Source organism: Mobula hypostoma, chromosome 26, assembly GCF_963921235.1.
Source record: "Mobula hypostoma chromosome 26, sMobHyp1.1, whole genome shotgun sequence".
NCBI lineage: Eukaryota > Metazoa > Chordata > Chondrichthyes > Myliobatiformes > Myliobatidae > Mobula > Mobula hypostoma.
The window spans coordinates 33211389-33234493 of NC_086122.1; the positions used below are offsets into that span (position 1 = coordinate 33211389).

The following is a 23105-nucleotide window of genomic DNA, read 5'->3' on the forward strand; positions in this document are numbered from 1 at the left end:
GTACTGGGGGGCACATGATAAAAAGGGCCAAAGTCAGCGTGGTTTCCTTAAGGGGAAATCTTGCAGACAAATCTGTTGTGTTCCATAGAGGTTAGTGTTGAACCCACTACTTTTCATGTTATATGGTACTGATCTGGTTGATGGAATTGACAATTTTGTGGCCCAGTCTGCAGAAGATATAAAGAAAGGCAGAGGTGTAGATGGTGTTGAGGAAGCAGCAGGTCTGCGAATAATTTCAACAGAAAGAGAATGGGCTAAGAAGTGGCAGATGGTACACGGTTTCAGGAAGTGCTTGGTTATGTACTTTGCTAGAAGGAATATAGGCATAGCCAATTTTCTAAATGGGGAGTGTCAGCCACAAGGATTACTACAGTCTACAAATTAGTGGGCTTGAATTAATCAATGATGGTGGAAGTAGATTAAAAGAACTACAGTCCGCAAATAAGTGGACAGGGGAAGCAGAGAAAAAACACAATTGTCTTCGTTCCCCCCCAACCCCCCAATTCTGTGAACTCTGAACCAATTCTTGCTCAGAGCAATTGAATATTTATTCTGTTGGCAAGGAAGAAACTAAAATCTATTGCTGTTGGTGCTGTCACCCCGTAGAAGCAATAGCATGGAATATAGATTAAACGGTAACATTCCCTGAGACTTAGTTCCTTGCATCTTTGGAGGGTCCAGTCCGAGAATCCAGCTCCAGATTCGCTGGGATCCGATCCGGATTCCGGGATCCAGGTTTCCATGCTGGAAACTTCAGCTCCCAAAATACTACTGTCCTCACCCACCTTTGCACAAACAGCCCCGAGACCTCGATAGTTCTGATTGGTCGGAGATGAATGACTGGGGCGGGTCGCGTTGGTGATTGGGCGGCGGCCCGTCAATCAGGCTCTGAGCGCCGGCGCCGGGGAGCGGGGGCAAAGCCAGCGCAGTGACGCAGTTTGTATACGCGGTGAGCGGCCTAGCGGAGCCGAGACCGGGAACCCACCTCAGCGAGTTGACTATGGATTTAGCGGCTTCATGGAGACGATAGGTAGGAGGCGGGTCCGGTTCTCACCCATCAGCCTCTGACAGGAGTGAGGGCTGCAGCCTGCGCCGGTCTCCCAGTCCCGGGACACCCTCTGCAGCCAGAGCCCGGGGCCCAGGAGAGCCGGCCGGGAGACTTTAACTCGGGAATTAACTGACCCGGCACGTCTGAGGTCCTCCGCACCACCTCAGCGGTACTTACCCCGCCAGCCGGTGATATCCACACCTGGGTCACCAACATCCAGCCCTGCTGGTGTGGACACCCACCCAGTGTCATAGCCCCGCTCTCTCCGGATGTGATCGCCAACTGGGCCCTCTCCCGGCCGCTGTCATGACCCCTACTCCTCTCCTGCGCTCCCCACCCTACCTGCAGCACTTGCTCCGATCCCTTTAACCTTCTGGCACAGCAACCAACTCTCACCACCAACCCACCCTCCCAACCCTCACTACTTTGTCTCTTCCAACATCGCCCCTCTTCTGGTGTCAGTGGCAAGACTCTGGCCAAACCCTCTCACTGTCCCCCGCCGCCGCCGCCGCCCATTGTCAGGGCACTCTGCCTCCTTCTTTCCACCCTCTCCCCAACACGCAAACAATTTGTCTCTGCTCCACTACACCAACTGGTTTATTTGCCGTTCCATTGTTTATCCTTGTTTACCACAGTTTTTAACCATGGGGAAAGGCAGATTAGAGGGCCTGTGGAAACTCGGCATATGAGAATAGGGTTGTGGAATTATTGCTTATTTAGAGTAACGAGCCGCACCGCCCAGCAAATCACCTATTTAACAAGGTGGAGTTGAGGTGTGCCTTAAATGGAAGGGCAGCTTGTCAAAAGAACACTGCAGCACAGAAACAGACCCTTTGCCCATCTAGTCCGTGCTGAATCATAAACTGCCTGCTCCCGTCGACCTGTATCTGGACCATAGACCTCCATACCTCTCCCATCCATTTCCCTATCCAAACTTCTCTTAGATGTTGAAACCGAACCCTCATCGTCCACCACTTGCACTGGCAGCTTGCTCCACACTCCCACCACCCTCTGAGTGAAGCTCCCCCTCATTTCGCCTTTCAGCCTTAACCCATCACCTCTCGTTGTAGGCTCAGCCAACCTCACTGGAAAGACCCTGTTAGTGTTTACTCTATCTACACTCCTCATAATTTTGTATATCTTGTCAACTGTGCTGTGGTGCAGACTTACTGAAATTGGGGGTGAAGAGTTGAAGGAAAATATTAGTTGAAGTTTTTTTTCTCTGTTTTCTGGGAACTGGGTCTGCCTGCATTTGTTGTCTACCCGTAATAGTCTTTAAAATGTGATAAGCAACCGTCCTGAACTGCTGCAGTCTTACTGGTGAATATACACTCGCAATGCTAACGGGAAGAGAATCCCAGGAGTTACACCAATGACAATGAGATGAGGATGTTGAGTGAAGCAGAAGGAAATTTGCAGGTTATGTTGCTGGCCTGTTGTGCCTGTCCTCTTGTGATTGGGGTGTGAGGTAGAGAGGAGCAATTCTAAGTGCAGTGGATGGTGTACTGTGCAGGCGCAGTACGCAGGTAGTGGAGAGAATGAATGTCTATGGTGACAAGTGGCCTTTGTTGACCTGAATGAACGTCTGTGGTGTTGGATGGACTGTGTCAACCTGAATGCTGCCAAGCTCCTGCATGTTGGGGTTTCACTGAATGAGTCAAGTATACTGTTCTACTATCATATTTCTGACTTATGGCGGAAAGGGCCTGGAGTGTCAGGAGGAAAGTCCTATCCTCCCTTGTGTTGTTGAGGTCACGGTATTTCTGTGGCTGGTCTAGTTGAGTGGCAGCTTTTCCCTTACTCCTGCTCCCCATCCCACCCCAAGATATTGATATTTGGGCACCTTGCAATAGTGTTGCCATTGAACATCAAGGGTGAATTTGTTGGCAAGGTTCTGTCTTTCTCAGACCTGGCCGTTGCCAGGCATGTTCTGTCATGAATGTTACTTACTTGGCATCTATCAGTCCATGCCTCAAACTTGCTGTATGCAGACATGCAGGCAGTGACTGAGGAGCTGCAATTAGAATGGAACATTGCAGTCGTCAGTGAGCTGGACTTTAGACATCCATGCTCAACGTCCTTCTACAGATGCACAGTAGGGAGCATCCTAACAAGCTGTGTCACTGCTCGGACTGCACTGTGGCGGACAGGAAGGCTCTACGATTGCCCCAGTGCATCACTGGCGCCTGCCTATGCAGCATCAAGGATGTATATAAAGAAAGGTGCTGGGAAAGGGCCAGTGACATCATGAAGGATCCCACACACCCTGTCCTAGACATTAGACTCCCATTAGTGAGGAGGCCGTGTAGCATCCACGCCAGGACCACCAGACTCAAAGACAGTTACTTTCCCCAAGCAGTCAGGCTGATCAACACCTCCACCACAACTTTATTATTTCCCGTCAGTCAAGTCAGCTTATGTGCAGCCTGGTGTCATTTTACAATCAGTCTATCTAGCTACCTTAATGTATGTATATTTATTGTGTGTTTTTTTAAATCACTATTGTGATCTTTATCGTGTGTGTGTGTGTGTGTTTTGTGCTGCATCAGATCCGGAGTTACAATTATTCGCCTTACACTTGTGTACAGGACATGACATGAAAAAGCGTTGGTTCTTGAATGTTTCCACTTCTAACCTTCGCACGGAGAGAAGGGCACTGATGAAGCGGCTGAGTACAGTTGGCCCTTTGTCACTGCTGAGGAACTTGTGGAGCATGGGCAGGCCTGATGGCCTCGCCTGTCATTTGGAACTCTACCCTTTGCAGGTTTGGACCAGGGTTTGATGAGCTCGAAATGCAGGTGGTCAGGACATCAGTGAGTGGGTTATTGGTGCTAGTTCACACTATTAATAACAACTTCTTTTGCATTGATCATTTTTGTGAGTGGACTCGACGAATGTGTTTATCCTTTTTTTTAATGTGCAGGGCATGCCTGGGCAATTTTTCATGTTGTCAGTTAGATATTTAGTTTTGTTAGTGTATTGGAACAGCTTGGATAGAGCCATGCCTCATCCTGGAGTGCCAGTCTTCAGTATTACAGACACAACCTTAAGCAACACACACAAAAGCTAATGTCCCGATGAAGTATCTCAGCCCAATCATTTCCCTCCATAGATGGTGCTTGACTTGCTGAGCTTCATCAGCATTTGGGTATTTTTCCTGAAGATTATCTTGTGTTTACAGACCAGATCTCATCTGGTTACATATCCTCTGCTGTTTCTAATACTTTCAGCTGCTGTTTAATATCAGATGATGTGGAGTGGAATGAATCAGCTTAAGACTGGCTTCTGTGATGCTGTGGATTTCAGAATGATGCTGAAAGGATCACGTGGTCGGCATTTTCAGCTCAACTTACTCTTGAATGCTTCAGTTTTGTCCTTGCATCCAAAGTTCACTTATTATCAAAGTATACTTACAGCATACAACTCTGAGGTTCGTCCTCCTGCAAACAACCACGCAACAAAGCAACACCATGGAATCCATTCAAAGACCCAACACAGAGAAAAAGAGAAACACCATGGAATCCATTCAAAGACCCAACACAGAGAAAAGGAGAAACACCATGAAATCCATTCAAAGACCCAACACAGAGAAAAGGAGAAACACCATGGAATCCATTCAAAGACCCAACACAGAGAAAAGGAGAAACACCATGGAATCCATTCAAAGACCCAACACAGAGAAAAAGAGAAACTCCATGAACTCCATTCAAAGACCCAACACAGAGAAAAGGAGAAACACCATGGAATCCATTCAAAGACCCAACACAGAGAAAAAGAGAAACACCATGGAATCCATTCAAAGACCCAACACAGAGAAAAGGAGAAACACCATGGAATCCATTCAAAGACCCAACACAGAGAAAAAGAGAAACTCCATGGAATCCATTCAAAGACCCAACACAGAGAAAAAGAGAAACTCCATGAAATCCATTCAAAGACCCAACACAGAGAAAAAGAGAAACACCATGGAATCCATTCAAAGACCCAACACAGAGAAAAGGAGAAACACCATGGAATCCATTCAAAGACCCAACACAGAGAAAAAGAGAAACTCCATGGAATCCATTCAAAGACCCAACACAGAGAAAAAGAGAAACTCCATGAAATCCATTCAAAGACCCAACACAGAGAAAAAGAGAAACACCATGGAATCCATTCAAAGACCCAACACAGAGAAAAAGAGAAACTCCATGGAATCCATTCAAAGACCCAATACAGAGACAAAGAGAAACACCATGGAATCCATTCAAAGACCCAACACAGAGACGAAGAAGAAATTACGCAAATGGCAAGGGAGCAAGCGAACAACGCAGAGTATCAACGTATCAAACCAGGAGTCCAGGAGTATTCAGTTCAGTCTAGTTCAGTCCCCCAAAGTTCCCCAATAATGAGTCCACAGCCACAAACCTCGTCAGTCAATCCTTGTAACATGGATCCCAAGACTCCTGCATTTTCCTCTGACAGCAGCTAGCCAGAGGGAGAGGAACACTGGTCAAATACAGACAGATGACACCGAACACCCTCTTGTCCTTGGCTCTCATCATTGTCGACTTCAACCTTACTCGATGCCTTAATCAGAGAGAAGCAATAGAGACGATCAAAGGCTCGTGCCCCATCTCCAGGCTTCCAGCCCTCCAGGTCGCACACTCTGCTCCCAACCTCACTGAACTCCCTGAGAGACAGCAAAGCGCCAGATCGCTCAATTGGCCCAAAACCCCTCTGGTAAAATGTAAATCACAGGCTCCAGTTGCCCACAACTTGGAAGTACAATTGTATTTGAAAGAAGTAGTAAGAAGTCTTGAGCTTGATTGTCTTAGAGGAGAGACATGTTTTTGGAGCTGCTACCTTCTCTCAGGGGTTGCCAACCTTTTTATGCCATGGAGTCTGACCATTAACTGGGGGGTCTGTGGACTCCAGGTTGAGGATGTAAGACTTGGATGTTTAATTATCAAGGTCCTCTCACAACAAGATGTGATTGATCTGGTCCTTAGGCTGTGGCCTCAATCCTCTGTCTATTGCTTTTTAATATCAATGTGTGGCTTCATCAGTTTAGCACCTCTCCTGCTGTTTCCCCCATGTCTTTCTGGACTTGTTGAATCTGGGTTGATTGGCTGGCGTGAATGTATCAGTAGAGTGAGAGTTATAGCAGGACCTGGGGATGTCTGCTAATGCTGATGTTTTCCCTTGTCTCGTGGATTCCCAACTTTTCCCCACTCCTGAATCTTTACCAATCATACTAACTATAGTGCCTCTCAGCCCCGTGATGTGTGTCCTATATGTGAGGCAAAAACTCTTTGTAACTAGGGTAGATGGTCCCAGTGGTACTTTGCCACCCAGTGTCAGGGTGAGAAACATCTCAAACCTGCTGGGGAGGCCATATTCAGTTGGCCACAGCCTTGGCTGGGGCCAACACCAAGGGAAAAGCAGATAAGAGGGCTCCCAGATCAGGAGCTGGGAAGTAGAGTTGCAGAAAAAGGCCCTGACCCAACTAGTCTGTGCAGAACCCATTTAAACTGCCCACTTCCGTCGACCTGCACCATCTATGTATCTATCCAAACTTCATTTAAGCGTTGGAATCAGGTAAACTTAAAACAAATCACAGTACCTAAAGAATCATAGTCTGTAGGTTATTTTTGTTTTAACTTTTATGCTGGTTGAGATAAGTTTGGCTCAAAGTTAAGTTTATTGTCACATGCAACACGTGTATTGAAAAGCTTACTTGTAGCAGCAGCATAGACACACAGCATCCTATAAGCAGCATTCACAAAAAAAACCTAAATTAAACATAAATTATGCAAAGGTGAATTTCATGTGTATTCAGTTAGCTCTTTGTAAGAATGTTTCCTAGAATCTTCAAAGGCTCCGGTTGTGTTAAATTTTGTCTGGCTTAGGATCTGTTACAATTTATGAATAGGTGTATAAAAGCTATCAAAGTGTGATTGAGTTTATTGCAGTGTTTATAGGCTCAACTGGTAACTGTCAAAGGAAGTGAGAATAAGTTCAAAAGAAATGTGAATATTGACAAAATTGTCATGGATCCTGGCAAATGGAAATGTGTTGGTAAATGACAGCAGAAGCTGAGAAAACAGTAGGTGACAGCAAGGTTTCATTTCTGAGAACTGTTCGAACCTGAGGAGTTTGCAAGTCGGAAATGCAGTATACCTTTTTAAAAACAGGCCAACCAGGGGCAATGTGTAGTGAAAGCAGGGCATTTAACTCTGCCAGGTGCAAGAGGCAATGATCCCATGAACCAGTTTCCCATATGATGGGAGATGCAATGGCTGGAAAATCCAGCTAGCCGCTCTCCCAAACACTCGTTTGTTTGGAAGGGACATATATATTTTGGGTGTTCATAACGTGGAGTGGACCTGTAAATGCTTCAAAGAGAAGTGCATAATAAACTTCGAAAAGGTATATAATTTTTTCTAACAGTTGTATTCAGAAAAAGAGGATGGTTAGGAACAATGTGTAAAAGAATGCAAATGAAAAATATGTAAATAACAGGTTGAGTTTTTTTCAAGTCCCTAGCTGTGGATACACACTTTATCATCTTCCACTGCAATCTATGTTCATTCGTTGTGTGCTGTGTCGTATGATGTAGGCGATCATGGTCCTTCCATGACCATGATTGTTCTTGGCAAATCTTTCCACAGAACTGTTTTGCTGTTGCCTCCGTCTGGGCAGTATCTTTACCAGACAGGTGACCCCAGCCATTATCAATACTCTTCTGAGATTGTCTGCCTGGCACCAGTGGTCGCATAACCAGGACTTGTGATGTGCACCAGCTGCTCACATGACCGTCCACCACTTGTTCCCATGGCTTCAGGTGACCCTGCAGCTAAGCAGGTGCTACACCTTGTCTGAGGGAGACCTGCAGGCTAGCAGAGGGAAGGAGCACCTTAGACCTCCATTGGTAGAGACATATCCCCACACTGCCACCTACATCAATGAAGTGGAATAATTGGTTTACATCATTGATTACAGTGGAAGACGGTAAAATGCTGTGTATCCATGGCTAGGGGCTTGACAAAGATTATATAATCAAGGCTATAAAATCAAAAAATCTTTAGCATCTTTTTAAAATCCCATGGTTTTAATGGACATTTGTGAAGATTTTAACAATGATCTATTGAACTTTTCTGGAATTGCAATAAATTTCATGCCATATGCTAGTGCTATTAAACCTGATTCTGATTCTGTTAATCTTTTAAAGTGAGGGTCATAAATGCTTTTAAAATCACAATTTAATCTATCTGGAGGAGGATTCAGAGGGAACTGGATGATTGAACTATGATATACTGAACCCTGTGTCTGCTGAAAATCTGAAATAAAAGACGGTACTGGGAATACTCAGCTGATCAGTTACCAACTGAAGAAAGTAAAAATAAAGTTACGTTACTGGTGAATCTCCTTGCACCAGTCTGGCCTAGATACTTGGAATTACTGTATTTGAGGTTGACTCTTGAGGGCTGTAATGTTCCTGCATTGAAGATGTTCTTTGATCTTCCTTGTTGATGTTCCTTGAGATGGCATTACACTTCATTGTAACAGCATAGAAGGTTGAAGAAAGTGAAATTATAGTGGGAGCAGTATTGAAAAGTTAAATGAGCAGGCAGCTGGAAGCTCGGAGGTTACTCTCATGGTCTGAGTGGAGGTGCTGAGCAAACTCAGACTGTATTTGGTTTCTTCAGTGTAGAGCTGACCACATAGTGACTACCTAATGCAGTATAGTAGAGTGGGTAAAATGCAAGTGAATCACTGTTTCTCCTGTTTGGGTCCCTGGTGGATGGAAAAGAGTAGGTAAATGGGCTGGAGGGCATTACCTCCTCTGCAGATGCATGAGTAAGTGCGCTGAGATTGGGAGTCGTTGGTGGAGATGGAAGAGTGGATCAGGGATTTATAGAGGGGATGATGTCTTTGAAATACTGAAAATGGTGTCTTGGTGGTAGAGTCTTGTTGATGAACATTACAATGAATGTGTAGCGACTGCTCAAGCAAACCAGCACTGCTTGGAGACTACGTGGGGGGGGGGGGGGGTTGATACGGTACAAAGCACTCTCTGATTCAATAACAAAGTTCAAGTATCAAAGAATATGTTCACTCTTCTATGAAGAAAAGCACAAAACAATCTTGAAACTAAAACTAGCAATATAACACAATAAACAGTCTTAGCGTATTAAACGTACTTAATCTAAGCATTCTTAAACAATTCAAGAATATTCAAATGTATTTAAGCCGATTCAAGTGATTTTAAGTGTTTAAGCTTTCTTAAACGTAATTAAGCAAACTTAATCCCTTAGCTCTACCCAAACTGGACTGCCCCCAAAGACAAACTATGAATACGTAATTAAGCTCTCAGCTTCGACCACGCCCCAACCTACATGAGTGACTACCATACTAAACATAATAAATGTGCAACACAAAATACAATGCAGATAGAAAATAGATACATGGCTGCTACAGAATGATCCATTGAACATGAAAGATGAAAACAAGGAGAACTCTTGGTCTGGTTAGGAGAATATGTAATGCAACCAGAAGTTCAAAATTCAAAGAGCTTGAAGTAAGTTTATTATCAAAGTACATATGTCGCCATATACAACCCTGAGATTCATTTTCTTGCGGGGCATACACAGTAAATCCAACAAACACAATAGAATTAATGAAAGATTGCACCCAACAGGACGGACAAACAACCAATGTGCAAAAGACAAACTACAAATACAAAATGAGAAAAAAATAAGCAATAAGCATTGAGAACTTGAGATGAAGAGTCCTCGAAAGTGAGTCTATAGGTTGTGGGAACAAACCTTTGTGCTGCAAATGGAAGAGTGAGACCTGCCAACAATGATAAATGGGCAAGCCATAGTTAAGGAAAAAGAAGGATTTCACAGAAAGACTGGTAAGTCTCATAATCAGCAAATGTGAAGGAACCAGAGAACGGAATAGTTTCTTGGTAGGAGGAGTGTAGCTGAGACTAACTGTAAGATCTGTGGACTTGCATTTTAACTTCATTGCAAATCTCATTTTTGGAGATGGAGACATCTAAAGGGGGATGGACAATTTCAGATATGGTCTGTGTGAAATTAAAGGCAAGGTGGAATTGGTAGCAAAGGTATTGAGATTTAAATTCTGCAGGAAAAGCAGGTCAATATCGTCATAACTGTATTGGAAAAAGGTGAAGGAGGCAGCCTGAGTTGGACTGAAACAGGGAGCATTCTACATATCCGTCAAAAAGACAGGCAAAATAGGGCCCATGCGAGATCTCTTTGATTTGGGGAAAGTGATAAGCTAGGGGAGAAGTTGTTGAATTTTACCCAAAAGGATGGGAGATAGTGAAGGAAGTCTGTTCTAGAAAGGGGTGAAGAGCTCTGACCATTAGCTGTGAGGTGGAGCTGGAGAGGGAAGGTGGTGAAGATGAAGTAGCTGGGACAAGGAATAGTAGGCTATTCAGGCTATAGAAGTGGGAAAAGGCTGGACAAAAGGAGCAAAATAATGTTAAAGTAGGAATCATTTAGTTATGTGGAACCAGAATATGTTGAAACAATGAGTCTTTGGGGCAGTCCTATTAATAGACCGAGGAGGAACTAGAGGTGAGATATGAAGTGTTAAGAGATATGAATTATAAATCTATTTGCATAAACTCTGTCTTAGCAAATTGGATAACTTGATTATCTTGAAACTGGTCAATTGATCGGAAGGCCACCGTGGCATTTTAAGACAAAGGTTATGCAAATTGAACTGATTTTAAGTTATTTAGTATGTCTGAGAATGTTATTTACATAAATTTCTGGAAGGCATTTGGTGAGGATTCTTTGCTGTAAATTAAAGTTAAAGCAATTTGTTTTGAAGCCATGCCATTCACTTAGGGAATTTGCTAAGCATTGGGATAAGAGATAAAACCGAAGCAACACACAGAAAATGCTGCAGGAACTTAGCAGGTCAAACAGCATCTATGGAAATGAATAGATAGTTGATCTTTCGGGCTGAGACCCTTCTGAGAATGTAGGGGAAAGATGCCAGAATAAAAAGGTGGGGAGAGGGGAAAGGGGCTAGCTGGAAGGTTTATAGGTGGGTGGGAAAGGTCAAAGGCTGGAGAAGAAAGAGCCTGAGAGGAGAGGAGAGTGGACCATAGGAGAAAGGGAAGGAGTGGGGGACCCAGGGGGAAGTGATAGGCAGATGAGAAGAATATAGGGAATAAAGGAAGGGGGTGGAAGTTGTTTTCCGGAAAGAGAAATTGAAGTCAGGTTGGAGGGTACCCAGAAAACTGGAGGTGATTAGCATCATTTTGTGAGGAGTTGTGTAGGGCTTCAAGTCTCTCAGTGTGTTTGTTAGCACTTAAATGACTTACTATCTCATTATCAAATCTAAGTTTGGCGATGCAAAGATGAGCAGCATAATAAGCCATACTAATGGAAACTTTAAATTATGAAAAGTATTAATTAAGAAAACAATGAAACTCTAGAAATGGTTTTAATTTCAGGCAAAAATGAGGACATCTGCACTGGATCTGAGAATAGGTCAAAGTACCTTACAACTGGAGGTAGTGCAGGTCCAAGAAAATTTTGTGATCTTTGTGGAGAAGTACAAGTAAATAGTCATATTGTCTTTAGACTGCACGAAGCTGGTAGTAACGCACAGCTTTATAAAGCAGAGAGCAATTCTGGGTACTATATCTCAGGATGTACTATGTCATTGGAGGGAATGCAGTGTAGATTAGTCCAGTATGATGTACATTAAGTCCAAGGAGTAAAATACAAGAGTAAATTCCCTAGAATTTAGAAGGTTAAGGAAAAACTTGGTAGAAATTTTGAAGCTATTGAGGGTAATTAACAGGGTGGAGTAAGAGTATATCTTGCAGTTGGAGAGACTGGAACATGGGGTGGTCTTCCTGTGGTGAAGCCAGGAAAAGTAGAGGATGGTAAAACTTCAGAACCAACTTCTGCATTTGACATTTGATAGCAGGTCAGTTGTTAACTTTAACTCTAACCTCTGGTTAGCCACTATTAACAAGTGTTGTGGAGGGGAGTGGGATATGGTCTTATATCAGCCATGATCTGATAGAATTGGGAAATCTGCTCAAGTAGCCAAGTGCCCTGTTGCAGTTCCTGAATTTCCCATTGCTGGTTTTGCATCACTGTTGTCCTGTCCAGATCCACCTTTCTCTCCTACTGTCTCCCAGGCACTATCTCCCTCCCTAGTCACCCTGACAGCCACTTGCACCGTGCCCCTCCCATCCCTTCATCCTAGAACCCATCAGTGGCCCATCAGGCCTCCTTTGTGATCTCTCCTCTGCTTCCCAGCCCATTTCCCGATGCCTATTCCTGAAGAAGAGCATCGGCCTGAAACATTGACTGTTTATTCCTCTCCATAAACGCTGCCTGACCTGCTGACCTGCCACTCTACAATTCTTTTAACGAAATGGGTGCTTTCCCCATATCTCGGAGTTCTGTTATTTTAGTTCTCTGCTGTCTTTTCAGATCCCAGTGCTGTGTGTTGTTCCACGCTTGGATTCAATGCGGACTGTTCCTTTGCTACTGCGCTCTATGACGCCTGGTGGTGAGCTACAATACAGTGAAAGTTGATCGTTTGTTCATCTGTGAGCTTCCAGCCAAAAAAAAATGATGGAGCTGCCCAATATAACCAAGGACATCATTCAACGGCAGATAAAGGTACTAAATATTTCAGGGTCTTTCCTACTTCAGGTGCTGGCAAAGAGCGAGAAGCTGACCAAAGAGGTGAGAGAAGCTTGGATGATGGGTGGGTGGACGTTGCTGGAATGAAATGCTGGATGCTATATGAGCTAGTTCCACGCTCGAGTGATGTCTCTCTTTTGAAGATGTCGGAGAATGTTACTGTGGTTCTGGGTTTATGGATTTGGACTGTGGACTTTTTCAGTCTTATGGTTTTCGTATTCTGTGTTTTTGCCCATTCTTTTCTCTTTTTTTGTGTGGGGGGTGTTTTGGGGGCTTAGGTTCTTGTTGCATTTTGTATGGAAGGTGGGGACGGCTTGATCGTATTGCTGCTCTTTTTTTGTGTGGGTGGAGGGGTTTGGGGGGGGGTTGATGATCGTGTTCCTGTTTCTTTTTTGTGCGGGGGAGGAGTGGGTTTGCTGTTTCTTTGAACTGACTTCCAAGGTTTTCTTTGTTTCTTGGCAAACAGGAGAAGATGATTCTCAGAGCTATATACTGCATATATACTTTGCTAATAGGTGAACCTTTGAACCTTTAGTATGGGAGTTGAAGGAGTGGATGCCATTTGTGTGTGAGGAAGGTGGTGATACTTTGCAGTCTGACCCCCTCTCCCCACCACATCTCACTCATTCATGCTTCTTTTCTATCTCAAGGAGCGGAACACTCTGCAGTTTGAGCGTCGATACCATGTCATTGATCCGTTCATCAAACGATTGGGCCTGGAATGTGAGCTTGAGGTGAGACAACTGAAACAGTCTTATCCATAATTACTGCCCTGTATGTGCCCCTCCAAACGCCCCTGTATTATAAATGGTTTGGTCTTGGGCCATGTTGCTCGTGACAGCTATCTGAAGGAGTCAGACATTTATCACTTTCCTGCCATTGAGGCACAGCAGTGGATATATTTCATTAAGAGTTTGAGGAGAATTGGTACGTCACCAAAGACTCTCGCAAATTTCTACAGATGTACCATGAATAGCATTCTAACAGGTTGAATCACTGTCTGCTATGGAGAGGCCAAAGCACAGAGCTGCAAAATGCTGCAGGAAATTGTAAACTCAGCCAGCTCCATCACGGGCACCAGCCTCCCCAGCATCCAGGACACCTTCAAAAGGAGACGCCTCAAAAAAGTGGCGTTCATCACCCAGGATGTCCTCTTCTCATTGCCATCAAGGAGGAGGTACTGGAGCCCGAAGACATGCACTCAGTGTTACAGGAACAGCTTCTTCCCCTATGCCACCAGATTTCTGAATGGACAATGAACCCATGAACACCACCTCAGTATTTTTCCCGCTTTTTACACTACTTAATTAATTTTTACATATTATAATACATATATTTATTATAATTTTAGCTTTTCTAGAATTATGTAGTGCAATCTATTACTGTTGCAAAACAACAAATTTCACAACATATGCCAGTGATATTAAATGAGATTTTTGATTTTGGTTTCCTTTGAGCATTGTAAGTTTTTCAAGCATTTATCCAGTTCACTTTTATAAGTTATTACTGAACCTATAAATCTTTTTCCATTTTCAATTCATCAGCACCTTTTAGATCATAATAATTTGATGCTTCAGAATAAAGTTTATCATTTCTTTTCATTTGCTATTTCCTCCTAAACTTTTGGTCTCTGAAATGATTTGGTTCCTGAAACATTCCCATCCAGCTGCATATAATTTATGCACCTATATTAAATGACCTTTCTATTTTAGTGCTCAAAGAGAGCATCCCAGCATTGTTTGTAAATGCTGTGACTGGTGTTGTGAGGTATCTACATTATGGGCATTTGTTTAACATCTGAATCTTGTTCTGTTCTTTCACTTTTTCCCACAGGGTCACTCTGGTTGTGTGAACTGTCTGGAGTGGAATGAAAAGGGCGAGTAAGTGATGCTAACCATTTCTTTCAACTTCCCTGCCCCAGCACCAACCCACATTTATCACCTCAGCCAAGTTATTGCTACCAACCTGCCCTCCTCCCAACATCTCCACTAAGTATATTGTAGTCTCACGCACCCCCCCCACCCATCCCCAGTCTCTACTCGTGACACATCCTGTCTATTTTTAGACTGCCTTTGCAGCACAACTTGATTGCAAGGCACCTTCCAAACATCCTGATATCAGTGTGTTCCCCTCTATCTAATCATGGCAATTCTCATCTACCCTCTCCCTTTTCTAAAGTCATCGACTACTTCCCTTGAGAACAGTTTGTTTCTCCCGGCTCCCCCCTGTTCTCCACTGGGCCTCTTGTGTTGCCAAGTCAGCTGCTTACACACTTTTGTGGTCTTCAATTACAGTTTGCTGGCCTCAGGATCAGATGATCAGCACACTATTCTCTGGGATCCTTTCAGCTCCAAGAAACTGCTGACTATGCATACAGGGCACACTGCTAACATATTCACAGTGAAGGTATTCTCTTGTCTCTTATTTAATGAATTCAGTTTTGAATTTGTATTTAGATTTGATTGTACAAGTGTGCAGCTACTGAATCTCTACTTTAGAAACATCCCAGAGATCAAATTCAGGCATCCTGACTTTAGTTTAAGGTTCAAGGTAAATTTATTTTCAAAGTACATAAATGTCACCAGATACTACCCTGAGATTAATTTTCTTGTGGGCATACGCAATAGATCTATAGAATAATAATCATAACAGAATCAATGAGAGACCGCCCAACCTGGGAGTTCAACCAGAGGGCAGAAGACAACAAACTGTGCAAATACAAAAAGAAATAAATAATAAAAATAAATAAGCATTAAGTATTGAGAACATGAGGTGAAGAGTCCTTGAAAGTGAGTCCATTTGTTGTGGAAACATTTCAGTGATACAACAAGTGAAGTAATCCCCTTTTATTCAAGAGCCTGATGGTTGACGGGTAGTAACTGTTCCTGAAGCTGGCGGTGTGGGTTCTGAGGCTCTTGTACCTTCTTCCCAATGGCAGTAGAGAGAAGAGAGCATGTCCTGGGTGCTGGGTGTCCCTGAAGAATGATAATGCCCATTTATTTAAGATTTATATTTGACCTGGTGAATGTGCCTCACCTGTTTCTATTCTGACTGGGCCCCCTCAATTCCAGTGGCAACACCATGATAACCTATATTTATTTAGCTCTGATTTTATCCAGAAATGATCAAGTTTACCATAGAAGTGCTTCCGCAAGTGTAATTTTGGAGAAATTTCACCATGTGGTGGACTGTAACACTGAGTGAAAGGATTAAATTCCTATTCTGTACAAAATTTGATTTACCAGTGTTTTAAGTAGAATGTAGTGATTTAGTGCTCTTGCTTGCTCAAATGAGAGAGTTCAAACACCCTCCTTTTGAGCTGTATGATTCTGTGATTTCAGTTTTTACTGCCAGCTAATATAGGGAGGAGGTTGCAGCTAATACAGGAAACATTACTTTCTCAAGAAAAGAAGCTCTCTTTCTTCAACAGGTGCTGGAACTCCAGGGTAACACACCAAAAATACTGAAGGAACTCAGCAGGTCAAGCACCATCTATGGAGAGAAATAAAAATTCGATATTCTGACATTGGAAGCATCAAATTTTTATTCATCAGGACTGGTACAGGAATCAGGAATGGTACAGAAGCAGTCCTGGTGAAGGGTCTCGGCCCGAAACATTGACTGTTTATTCCTCTCCATAGATGCTGCCTGACCTGCTGAGTTCCTCCAGCATTTTGTGTGTGTTGTGATCTTTCTTCAAAGTGTGTTGTCTGGAGCCAATTCCAAGATTCCAACCTATTGTTCCTGAATTACGGACTTCTCTAGCCACTCTCCATCCATTCTGTGGCAAATAGAGTAAATGTGGATTTCTCTCTATAAGCTACTTCACTACCTTCTCCTTCAGCCTGGATTTTGATTGTACCTCCCAGTACCTACAGATTTATGTTAAGAATATAGAAGATAGACATTGTATCCATTCCCCCCTCCCCCCTTGTGTGTTAATGAAACAGCCTGGGAAGAAGCATGGATTAGACATACAGAAATGGAATGAAACTCTACAGAATCAACAAATGTTCTCAGTATTTTGTACATGTTAGTATAAAATGCAAGTATAAACTCTGCACAGACCTATGAAATAGTCCCAAGGGCTTTGACATACTGTAGCTATTTTGTAGACACATTATGGCAATATAAGGAAATCAGGCATTGGAACCATGAAATAAACAATTAGATAGTTATGTCAGGTAACATTAATTGAGAGAAGAATGTTAGTGCAAATTGAATTGGGTTAAGAGAATGGTCCAGATTATGACCACCACAAATCCCATTTAAAATATGTCCTTTTATAATTAGAAGGAGAATGAATGACAGAAATGTTTACTACAGAAATGGGTATTACTGTGATACTAAGTGATTAATATTCTGTCTTGATGGTGATAAATATTGGCAGTAAGTAGCTGGTGATAGTGGCCATTTTGTGCAAGTCTGTCAACCAGACCGTCAGATTTCAGTGTGTTTTGACCAGGGTACCTATCTTTGTTCAATGTAGTGAACCTCTGTTAATGGAAGCTACACCTCTCTGTATCTACGCACTCTTTGTATTGATATGGTAAGGAGTTGATTGCTCTATGAAACTCCTTGTTTTCCAGTTCCTTCCCCACTCGAATGACCGCACACTGATCACTGGGGCTGCTGATTCCAAAGTGCACGTCCATGACTTGACCGTAAAGGAAACTGTTCACATGTTTGGCGAGCACACCAATCGGGTGAAGCGAATTGCAGCAGCTCCCATGTGGCCCAGCACATTCTGGAGTGCAGCAGAGGATGGAACAGTCAGGTATCTTTTGCAGCCTAGGCTCATGTACCATGTACAATCAAAGAGATAAAGAACAGAAATGACCGTTCAGCCCACAGTTCATGACAGCCATCAACCACCTACTTACACTAATCCTACATTAATCCCTGCTGTAGTTTGTCACCAGTCCACATTACATTCTTCTCTGCTTGTCATTGTTTTTACAATTCAGCTCACTGATAGAATTTTAAGAACGTGCGTTTTGGCTTCATTCTGCCTTTATAATGGACGCTGCCTCTTCCTTGGCTTACTAACCACCACTTTACGCTTCTCTTCATTATGTGCTCCAAGATCAGAATGGAGACCTGCCATTTCTGCGCCACATGGGCTCCTTTCATTCTGAAGCACAACGGCAGCTTTCATTCGGTACCTACAAGAAGAACATCCTAACGACTTAAACCTAATTAGAGCAAACTCACAACCTCAGAGACAACAGAACTGTCATGTGAAAACTTGGAGATTTTAAGAAAGGGGTTAGAAATGGTGATACAGTGGATTCTGATTAATTAGGCAATTGGTTAATTGGGGCAGCCACTTATTTAGGGCAACTCTTAAAAAAACAAAAACTAATTGGATTTGCTTTGTTTATTTGGGACACCATGCCTTTTAATTGGGGTAGGAGACTGTTGTTGATCGGTTTCTGGCTAACGGCAGATATGTGCACTTGTGTGGCTGTTAGACACTGCACTGTGCTTAGAGCGAATATTTTTAAATAGCAATAGTTGTGTGTACTTATGTTAAAAAAGCAGTGACTTTTGTCACTGATACAATAGTCAAAGTAAATTTATTATCAAAGTACATATATGTCACCATATACAACCCTGAGATTCATTTTCTTGTGGGCATACTCAATAAATCTACAGAATAGTAACCATAACAGAAAGACCACACCAACTTGGGCATTCAGCCAGAATGCATAAGACAGCTAACCACGCAAATACAAAAAGAGAGAAATAATAATAAATAAGCAATAAATATCAAGAACCTGAGGTGAAGAGTCCTTGAAAGTGAGTCCATTGGTTGTGGGAACATTTCAATGTCAGGGCCAGTGAAGTTGAGTGTTCAGTGAATCCCCTTTTATTCAAGAGCCTGATGGTTGAGGGGTAGCAACTGTTCCTGAACTTGGTGGTGAGTCCTGAGGCTCCTGAACCGTTTTCCTGATGGCAGCAGCGAGAGGAGAGCATGTCCTGGGTGGTGGGGGACCCTGATATTGGATGCTGCTTTCCTGCAACAGTATTTCATGTAGATGTAGTCAGTTATGGGGAGGGCTTAACCCGTGATGGGCTGGACCATATCCACTGCTTTTTGTAGGATTTTCCGTTCAAAGGCATTAGTGTTTCTATATCAGGCTATGATGCAGCCAGTCAATATACTCCCCACTACACATCTATAGAAGTTTGTCAAAGCTTTAGATGTCATGCCAAGTATCCGCAAACTCCTAAATAAGTAGAGACACTGTTGTGTTTTCTTTATAATTGCACTTACTTACCAGGCACAGGGCAGATCCTGCAAAATAATAACGCCGAGGAATTTAAAGTTGGTCAACCCTCTCCACCTCTGATCCTCTGATGAGTATTAGCTCATGGTCCTTCTGGTTTCCGTCTCCTGAAGTCAGCAATCATCTCCTTGGTCTTGCTGACAGTGAGTAAGAAGTTGTTGTTACGACACCACTCAGCCAGATTTTCAGTCTCTCTTACATGCTGATTCATCACCACCTTTGATTCGGCCTATGACAGCGGTGTCGTCAGCAAACCTGAGTATGGCATTGGAGCTGTGCAGGGGACTAAGCACACAGCCTTGTGCACATTTACTAATGGAAATCGTAGAGGAGCTGTTGTTGCCAATCCATACCGACTGGCGTCTGCAAGTGAGGAACACAAGGATCCAATTGCACAAGGAGATATTGAGGCCAAGGTCTTGGAGCTTGTTGATTACTTTTAAGGGGATGTTGGTATTGAATGCTGAGCTGTAGTCGATAAAGAGCATCCTGATGTATGCATCTTTGCTGTCCAGATGTTCCAGGGTTGAGTGAAGAGCCAGTGAGATGGCATATACTGTGGACCTGTTGCTCCGGTAGGCAAATTGGAGAGGATCTAAGTCGCTTCTCAGGCAGGAGTTGATGTGTTTCATCACCAACCTCTCAAAACACTTCATCACTATGGATGTAAGTGCTGCTGGGCAATAATCATTGAGGCAGGTCGCCATGTTCTTCTTGGGCACAGGTATAAATTGAAGCAGGTAGGTACCTCAGAATGCCACACTGGAAGGTTAAACATCTCAGTGAACACTCCAGCCAGTTGATCAGCACAGGTCTTTAGTACTCGGACAGGTACCCTGTCTGTGTCGGATGCTTTTCGTGGGTTCACCCTCCTGAGGGCTGCTCGCACATTGGCCTTGGAGACTGAAATAGGATCACTGGGGGGCTGTGGGAATTTGTGATGGTTCCTCCACGCTTTCACGGTCAAAGCAAGCATAGAAGGTATTGAGCTTATCTGGAAGTGAAGCTCTGTGGCTTGATTTTATTTTATAACAGGTGATAATATACAAGCCCTGCCACAACTGTTGGCAAGAAATGAGGATTAAGACAGTTTTGAACTGTTTAGATCACTGCAGTTTCAAGCATTCAGGCTTGGAGATGCTAGAAATGGCCAGGAGTGAAAATTAAACGATTTCACAACAAGTTAGGACCTACGAAGAATCAGAAAGTATCAGCAATCATCATGAATGTTACAATGAAAATGAAGATTTGGAGGATGTAATCATTGATAGCATTATATGAAGGCAGTCCATTATCTACACTAGGTGTCTGTGCTGATTTTTGTTCATTTACAGTCAATCAAAAGAACGTGGCAGTGTACAGATACACTGGCTGAATACCTCCGTCAATAGCAATTGGGAACTAATACAGATTTATAGTACTGTAGTAATGTTGATAATGTATTTCATTCAAATACATAATTTATTACTTAGTTAAACAGTAGTTTGTCTTTTTATATCTATTTCCATGAAACTTTAGCTAATTGGGAAAGCCGCTTAATTGGGCCAAAATGTACTGATCCCGATCTGGAATCCACTGTACTTAGGGCGAGAATCTAAAGCATGAATAAATGAATTCATGCCCACCAACAGTAAGATTGAGGAATAAAACAGTACAAGTATAAAAAACCAAAAATCTTTGCAAGTTGTAGAACTAGAAGGGATTCCAGAGCCTGGGAAGGATGAGGGTATAGAAAGTTATGATGTCACAGAAGATCAGGTAATAGACAAGCTACCTTTGCCTCCATTGATATGCAGTCTTTTCTGTTGTAGACAATATGATCTCAGAGAGAGCAGCAAGCGCTCGCAGATACTGGTGGACCTCACAGAATACTGTGGACAACAAGTGGAGGCCAAGTGCCTGGCCATTAATCCTCAGAACAACAACTATCTGGCTGTCGGGGCAAGTGGGCCCTTTGTTCGTGTCTATGATGTTCGCATGATTCACAATCATAGGTAAGTAGGATGGCACAGCAGGTACATTCAGGTCAGTATTTGATTTAGGTGCCTAGAAACTGTAAATTTTGTGGTCCTCTCTGATGTGGAACTCAGGACTACCAGCTGGGATGGCTAGTTTTTATTTTTGGAACAATCGAACCATCATTCTTTGAGATGGCGTATATTCTGGCACTTGTTTTGGGAAGTGCAGGAGCTGCTTGTAAATGTCCACCTTTAATTAAATATAAAATCTGAGTAGTGTTGATCAGCAGGTTTCTTTGAAGGTTAATCATATCCGAACAGTTAGAGCTATGCCTGCACGGCACAATGTCCAAAGTGCTCCTTAACAACCAATTACATTGGGTTGGTTATGTGTACATTGCTGAATTCTCCACAAGGAATCACCAGTTTTAAAGATGAAAAAAATTAAAGGTTAGCTTTATTTGTCATCAGAATATGTCACTTGCGTGAAATCAAACCAGCGAGGGTTATGCTGGGCAAGCTGTAAGTGTCACCATGCTTCCAGCGCCAACGTAGCACGCTCACAACTCACTAACCCAAACCGTACTTTGGAATGTGAGAGGAAACCAGAGCAAACCCACACAGTTACAGGGAGAACGCACAGACTGTGGCAGGATTGAACCCCGATCTTACAGCTATTGCTGAAAAGTGTTGTGCTAACCGCTACACTACCATGCCACCCATTGCCAAGGTCCTCCTTATTTTACAGATAGGTTTGCCTCTGACTCCTCTTTCCTTCATCTCGTGGCAGAACCCTTTTTGTAGAACCTGTTTTGCTATACTTTGGTTCTAGGGAACAAGCTGCAATTTTACATCTTTGTTACAGTGGTAAGTGTAGAATGAAAGTGGTAGCACGTTACATCACTGGAGCTGCGCATCATGTTTGAGCAGATTGTCATCCTCACAGATAGGCCCATAATTAGGGTGCATGATTGTGCTATTGTGGCATAATTTGCTGAAGGGTGCATTTTGCCCATAATTGATCAACAACACTGTGGAACATTTACAATTTATTATGTGCTTGATGTTGAAAGGAAGAGTTTGGAAATTATGAACGATGATTTCCTCAGCTTACTAGTTCTATCTGATTTCAGTCAAATGTTTGATTTCAAGCTCTTTTTTTCTTAGTTGTTTTTTTAATGTCTTGTTACCGTCCGGAAGAAAGTAAAGAAGCTTGAAGGCTCACACTCGGCGATTCTGCAACAGCTTCTTCTCCTCTGCCATCAATTTCCAAATGGACATTGGACCCATGAATACAACCTCACTACTTGTTTATTTCTGTTATTTTGCACTATTTATTTTAACAACTATTTAATAGACATTTTTATATATACTCAATGTAACTCAGTTTTTTCCCTCTATATTTATTTATCATGGACTGCTGCCATAAAGTTTACAAATTTCACGACATATGCTGGTGATATTAAATCTTATTCTGATTCTTGTACATCTCCAACAAAAGCCCATTCTTTTCATACCATGTTTTAGGGAATGGTGAACTGGCATGCCTGCTGTTAATTACATCAATTTCAGCTGTTCAACTTCAACAGGATGCAAAATGGACCCCGGCTAATTTACCCCACATTTCTGGGAACCCTATTATCTCCTGTATGTAAATTCCCAGGACTAACTTGTTCAGATATCACTTGTCTATTATATCAGATAGTGAACTAATAACAAGCTAGGGAGGAGGCATTCCTCCTGGGCTCTTATCTGACACACCTGTTATCACTTAAAAAGTCTGGTTCTGTACTAATGCAAGAATCCTTTGACTTTAATAATCCCTTTTTAGTTAATGGTTATTAGTCATTATTTAATTCCCTTAGTTATATTCATTGGATTAGATAAGTCACACTAGAGTCCCACAGTATCACTGTTGGTGCATAGCAGTTATGCTGGTTCATTCTGTCTATATGATCATTAAAACAGGCACTGTTCAGATATTTTTGTGTTTAGCATAAGCAAGCATTTAACTAAAGTAGGCTTGGAGATTTTACTACACTCCTAATATATTTTTTGGCTAAGCCTTTTGAATACAGCCCAGTCTGTCACAGACAAAGCCTTCTCCACC

The 23105-nt window shown here is 42.8% G+C and overlaps 1 protein-coding gene across 1 annotated transcript in view; it reads left to right on the forward strand.

Moving 5' to 3' along the window:
* The first annotated feature begins 901 nt into the window (after positions 1–901).
* wdtc1 (WD and tetratricopeptide repeats 1) overlaps positions 902–23105 on the forward strand; it is a 72582-nt gene continuing 50378 nt past the window's right edge. Inside the window, exons 1-7 of the mRNA XM_063033811.1 lie at positions 902–1030; positions 12529–12720; positions 13395–13478; positions 14578–14624; positions 15039–15150; positions 17334–17521; positions 20849–21031. Coding sequence (XP_062889881.1) covers positions 12670–12720; positions 13395–13478; positions 14578–14624; positions 15039–15150; positions 17334–17521; positions 20849–21031 — 665 coding nt within the window. The 5' untranslated portion in view covers positions 902–1030; positions 12529–12669. The remainder of the gene's footprint in view (positions 1031–12528; positions 12721–13394; positions 13479–14577; positions 14625–15038; positions 15151–17333; positions 17522–20848; positions 21032–23105) is intronic.